General features: G+C 45.8%; 1 protein-coding gene and 1 long non-coding RNA gene across 2 annotated transcripts; both read right to left on the reverse strand.

The window, feature by feature from the left end:
• Positions 1-949: 949 nt before the first annotated feature.
• On the reverse strand, positions 950-3,543 carry prop1 (PROP paired-like homeobox 1). Its single transcript, XM_037684595.1, has 3 exons — positions 3,453-3,543; positions 2,238-2,455; positions 950-1,312 (listed from the first exon to the last, which is right to left on the reverse strand). Exons 1-3 carry the CDS (start codon positions 3,541-3,543, stop codon positions 950-952), a joined length of 672 nt encoding a protein of 223 aa, XP_037540523.1.
• A 543-nt stretch (positions 3,544-4,086) lies between these two features.
• LOC119417399 lies at positions 4,087-5,225 on the reverse strand. The gene is made up of 3 exons (XR_005187140.1): positions 5,208-5,225; positions 4,752-4,864; positions 4,087-4,119 (listed from the first exon to the last, which is right to left on the reverse strand). It is a non-coding gene; the product is annotated as an uncharacterized LOC119417399 (long non-coding RNA).
• Positions 5,226-5,695: the final 470 nt, after the last annotated feature.

A 5,695-nucleotide genomic window follows, 5' to 3' on the forward strand; every position in this document is an offset into this window, starting at 1 on the left:
AAAGGGTCATCCAGGTTTTTATGTCTTTAAGACATGCTTGTAGTCTAAGTAGCTGATTGGATTCATTGGGTTTAATGGACAAATATAATTGTGTATCATCAGCATAACAATGAAAATTTATCCCGTCATTAAACGGGGCGGAGCCTCCGTGTCCAAATGTCCCCCTCCTACAATGCTGTTATTTTTAGCATCACTCAGCCCTCTGTGAATAACAAGCAGCCATCAGGGCACTATCGATCAGTCGTTCGGCTGATGGTCCTCCATCATCATGTGATGCTAGTTCTGGATGTCAAGAACTAATTGGTTGATCCACTTTTTACTTTTGGATGAAAGACGAAACACTTCTACATTTTTTTTTTGTTTTGTTTCTTGAATGTCCAGGACCAGATTTAACTTTTCTAGATTTTTTTACCTGGATTATTGAGCAGCTTCAGGATATTTCAACAAGAAGGATCCTCCAAAGGACCTGACTCAACCTGGTTAGATGTCGTTTAATAACTTTATCTAATGGAAGCAAGGTACAGTACAGTTCCAAGCACTGAACCCTGAGGAACTCCATGACTGCATTCTACGGTCAAAACTATAGTTTGAAGTTTTAGTAAAGCCAAAGTTAAAAGTATAAGAAACAACAGTTTTAAAGTTATATTTGATGTATTTAAGGACTTTGTTAAAAGGAGGCCGTTACAATATTTGTTTTCCTCTGAGCTTCACTTTAAAATGGCCTGAATGTTCCTTTAAGAGTGGAACCCTAAAGAGCGGTGGCCTGATGGGTCCAGAACTGAACCCAGAAGGATTTTCTCCCACTCATCATGTTCTTGTTGCTTCCTTTAAGGCGGCAGCTGACCTCTGACCTCTGACCCCCCCCCCCCCCCCATCAGAAACTAAGAAAAGTCAGAGCGAACGTTTAAATGTTTAAATCTGGTTTATTGTTTGAAACTTGTGGTTCCGTCTAGCTCCAGGGGGAGGCCGGCTCCAGAGGCTGCGTGGAGCCCAGAGGGAACATGGGGGGCGTCCTCAGCGGGCCATACCAGTTGTCGTGCTGGCGCTGGGGGGGCGGCTGCGGGGCCACGCTGGGACAGGGGCAGCGGCTGACCGGGCCCGCGTGGCGCTGGTACGGCCCGGACGGCAGCATGGAGGGGAAGCGGGGGATGTGGGCCAGGGGCTGGTGGTAGTACTGCTGGGTCACGCTGGACGGTTGGACGTGCACACCCCCCAGCAGTGCACGGTGGCCCGGCAGGGCCCCCACTGGGAGGACCGCCTGCGTCGCGCGGTCCTGTTTCCGCTGTTTGGCTCTTCTGTTCTGGAACCAAACCTGCGACACAGAGGAAGACGATCAGGTTCTGGATCTGAACCGGACCATGAAACAAGTTCTGGAAACCAAGTCCAGCTTCACCAAGAACTGATCAGGTTCTAAAAAGGACCCAAGTCTGACCTGAAGGGAACTGATAGAATGAGTTCTACTGAGTCATCATGATTAATCAGAACCTGGACCCAGTCCTGATCCAGCAGATTCTAGAACCTCAAGCTTCTCTGTTGGACTTTCTCCCTCTCGTGGTTCTGGAGGAGTTCTGGCCCACTTTTCTTTCCAGCGTTGCTTCTGCTCAACTCTCTGAGTTTCTGGACTCTGACTGGACCACTGGACCTTGGTTCTGTTCTTCCTGACTCGTTCTGTTGTCGATCAGCTGCTGTTTGGGATCATGGGGTTCTGTTGGACCCCAGAACCCTTTGAGTTCTGGTCCACTCAGCGACTGACAGGAGCCCTGCACCACCATGCTGACAGCTGTTTGCTGCGGTGCATTCTGGGTAAACATCTGTCCTCTGCTCGGGTTCTGTCATGCTGCCACGTTGTTTTTAGCAAGAAGAGGTCATGACCTTTGACCTCTGACTGAGGCCGGTAGTCACTGCACGGTCTGACCTTCTGGGTGAATCAGCTGTCTGAAATGTTCTGTGAAGAATCTTCTGCAGAACGATGGTCGGAATGACCTTTGACCTCTCTCAACAGCTGTTTCTCTGAGGTCATTGCTGATATCTTTCCATCTTGGTGTTGTGTCAGCTGTAGGGTCCAGAGCAGCTGAACCTCTGAGGTCCTGTGGAAGCAGCAGGACTGGACCCAGGTTTTATCAAATGGACTTGGTGGAACCTGGTAAAGACCAGAACGGTTTGGTCCTGAAACCTGGACCTGAAGGAGGTGGACTTGAGTTTTGTAAGTCAGAACTTGTGAGACGAACCTGGCCCACCTGAATGCGAGCCTCGTTGAGTCTCGTGACCCGGGCCAGTTCCTCCCTGTGGTACACGTCGGGGTACTGGTTCTGACCGAAGGCCCCCTCCAGCTGCTCCAGCTGTTTGTGGCTGAAAGTGGTGCGGTGCCGTCTGCGGGCCGGGGAGGGGTAGGCCCTGCTCCGCTTGGCCAGGCCTGCGGTCGCGGAGGTCTGACCCGCCGCCCCCGCTCCAAGACCTCAGGAGGAAACAAAAACACATGAGACGGGCTAGACCAGGTCTGAGACCACAGTCCTGCTCCTGGTTTCTGAGCCCGATACAAAAAGAGCCGAAACGTCCAAGTCCAATCCACCGATGGACGCAGAGAAAAGGCAGGGATTACCGGGACTCTCTGGTTCCCAGAACCACCAGGACACCTGAGAGCCCAGAGCTTTAGCTGCGAGACACAAAGCCGTGAGAACCAGAACCAGAACCTGGATCGGATTAAGACCACCACCAGTGACTGAGGGACAAACTGACAGAACTCGTTTCGTTAAACGGTTTTCTGTTCATCAGTCACTACATGAAAACAGCCGAACTTCAGCTGTTAGTTTTCATTCTTTCACAAGAAGCCGAAGCTTTAACTGGAAACTAACTTCAAATGTTCTTTAATGACAAAATACACCGTGTACTCTGTACTATGTAGTACTACGAAGTACTCCACAGTATACAGGTCATTTTATGGAGTATTTTGGTGCAGCTCATTTTATTAAATATTTTCAGAATCATTTTTTTATTAAATATTTTCAGAATCATTTGATTTTTTATTAAATATTTTCAGAATCATTTGATTTTTTATTAAATATTTTCAGAATCATTTGATTTTTTATTAAATATTTTCAGAATCATTTGATTTTTTATTAAATATTTTCAGAATCATTTTATTTTTTATTAAATATTTTCAGAATCATTTTATTAAATATTTTCAGAATCATTTGATTTTTTATTAAATATTTTCAGAATCATTTGATTTTTTATTAAATATTTTCAGAATCATTTGATTTTTTATTAAATATTTTCAGAATCATTTTATTGAAAGTAACATTTGAAATTTGCCTCGGTGCAACATCTATAGTTTTTTCATATTAAGGTGTTCTGCTGTAATTTAGCGGTCTGTATAAAGAACCACTGCAGGACCATCTGACTGGACTCGAGTCCGGTTCTGAGCACTTTAGGAAGTTCTGGGTCGGACTCACCTGTGCTGGCGCTGACCGTAGCCACGTCAGAGTAAAGTTGGCTGTAGTCCTGGCTCCTGGCTGGACCACCGGCTGCCTTCACTTGGGCCATCTCCGCAGCTTTGTGTGGACTCCCAGAAGAACCTGCATTCAGTGGCCCATGAGAAGCCCCCGCCCCCCGGCCCCCCTTCAGGGGAGCCAATGGGAGTCCGTCCTCCCCGACACCAAACAACCTCTTTCACCACGAGACTGAGAAGTTCTTTACTTTGAACGGTGGTCCTCATGATGCTGGGAGCATGGCGCGTTCAGTCAGGAGCACCAGAACAGAAGAGTTGAAAATGAGTCTGAATTAAGAAGCAGGTGAACACGACGGGCGGATGCTGCTGTTCCACAGAAATGTGTTAGTGTGACACTGAAGGGGCAGAACTGTGACATTACATCACTTCCTGAACTGTTAACCTTCATTCAACCTTTAGTTTTCATTAGAAAAGCTGTCACTTGTCCTTAGTCCAAACATCTACAAAGCAAACCTTTTCCACAGGTCAGTCTTCGGTGAACCGCACCTTTTCATTTCCACTGTTCTCAGATCGTGAGGTTCAGAACTTGTTCAGTTCTTCGAGACTCTGGGACCAGAGGAACTTCCTGCTCAGATCTCGGCAGCACCAGGGACCCACGTCCAGAAAACAAACTGTGGAAAACAAGCTGCAGTAATTATTAGATGTCACTTATAAAGCCCTTGAAAACAACCACAGCGCTGTTCACGTAAAATCAAGAGTTTCAACACATAAAACAGTTAAAACATTAAGATGAATAAAAACAATTAAAACCGTGCAGAACAAACTCCGTGAGAGCTAAAAGCCACGGAGTAAAACGTGTTTTTAAAAGTGTTCAAACTGGACCGTGAAGGAGCTCGAGTCATGAGACCACGGAGATGGTTCCAGTCTGGAAGCTGCAACAGACAAAGCTCCGTCTCCTCCGAGCCTCCGTTTGGACCTGGCACCTCCAGGAGCAGCTGAAGAGAGGTGACCCCCCCTCACTGAACAACTATGGACCAATCTCTAAACTCTGCATTTTAGCCAAGGTTCTAGAAAAACTGATAAACTCTCAAATCAAAAATGACCTGGACTCATTTAACATCTTACCTCCACATCAATCTGGTTTCAGGAAACAACACAGCACAACCACTGCTTCACTGAAGGTTCTTAAACAAGAAAACAGAACACATGGAAGAGTGTCCTGTGGATGTTTTGGATATTTTAGGTTGAGTCTATGAGTCTGAAGAACAAACAGCTGTTCAACAGAAGACACTTCATTCAGGACCTGTGCTCCATCCGTGATTATCTTCATGTGTTTGGGTGGACGGAGAGGATCCTCTCTCCCAGTGACAAAGAGCTCCATGGTTCCAGATGCAGCTGGTCATTCTCCTGCACATCCTGCAAACACCAAACATAAAGAAATGAGGACAACTAAAGAGTCAAAGAGGCAGAACTGCCGAAGCACAACGGTCTGACAGTGTCTTTACTTTCTGAAACTGGACAGATTGACAGCTGGATTACAACAAGAAGAGTTCTCAGTTCAAATGAATGTAGCTGCTACAATAAAGAGTCATCAAAATATATTTGTTTCTCCCACTCTGGCATGAAGTTACTTCAGTTTGAGCCCAAATTCAAAAGACGAAAATAAAGAGTGTATACCAAGAAGAAACAAATCAGTGTTGCATTTCAAACACAACAGGTGTGTGGGTGCTGCTCGTGTTGGTGCATCATATCTTCTCACCTGGAGTTCTTTCAGAAGATGCTCCACAGGTTCATCCAGCTACATCATCAGAGCTTTAAGGACAGCTTCTCTCTTGATGGTGATGTCAACAGTCTGAATAAGAACAATTACTTTTAATTAAACTCGAACTCACACCGACACAAAACAACTCTCCAGCTCTAAATCCCACTGAGGCTTCTCATCACCACCAGCTCACCCAGCACTTCCAGTAGGCTGCACAGCAGAAACTAACTGGTGGACGCTTTCCTGAAGCTAAAAGAGAAAACACTATTTAACACAGAGTATTTCTAATTTTACATTAAAAACTATACAGTGTAAACTAGAACAGAATATTGCATTATATTCTTCTACAATCAGAGTGGCTATACCATGACATGACATGCTAAAGGCTTTAACACACGCACACACACACACACACACACACACACACACACACACACACACACACACACACACACACACACACACACACACACACACACTGTGAT

The sequence above is a fragment of the Nematolebias whitei genome, chromosome 1 (assembly GCF_014905685.2).
Source record: "Nematolebias whitei isolate Nwh7 chromosome 1, NemWhi1, whole genome shotgun sequence".
Lineage (NCBI taxonomy): Eukaryota > Metazoa > Chordata > Actinopteri > Cyprinodontiformes > Rivulidae > Nematolebias > Nematolebias whitei.

Coding starts and splice junctions, on each gene's coding strand:
- prop1 (XM_037684595.1), bottom strand. CDS start 3,543: ATGGCCCAAGTGAAGGCAGCCGGTGGTCCAGCCAGGAGCCAGGACTAC. Junction 2,456..3,452: donor TACGGTCAGCGCCAGCACAG/GTGAGTCCGACC, acceptor TTTCCTCCTGAG/GTCTTGGAGCGGGGGCGGCG. Junction 1,313..2,237: donor TCAACGAGGCTCGCATTCAG/GTGGGCCAGGTT, acceptor TCTGTGTCGCAG/GTTTGGTTCCAGAACAGAAG.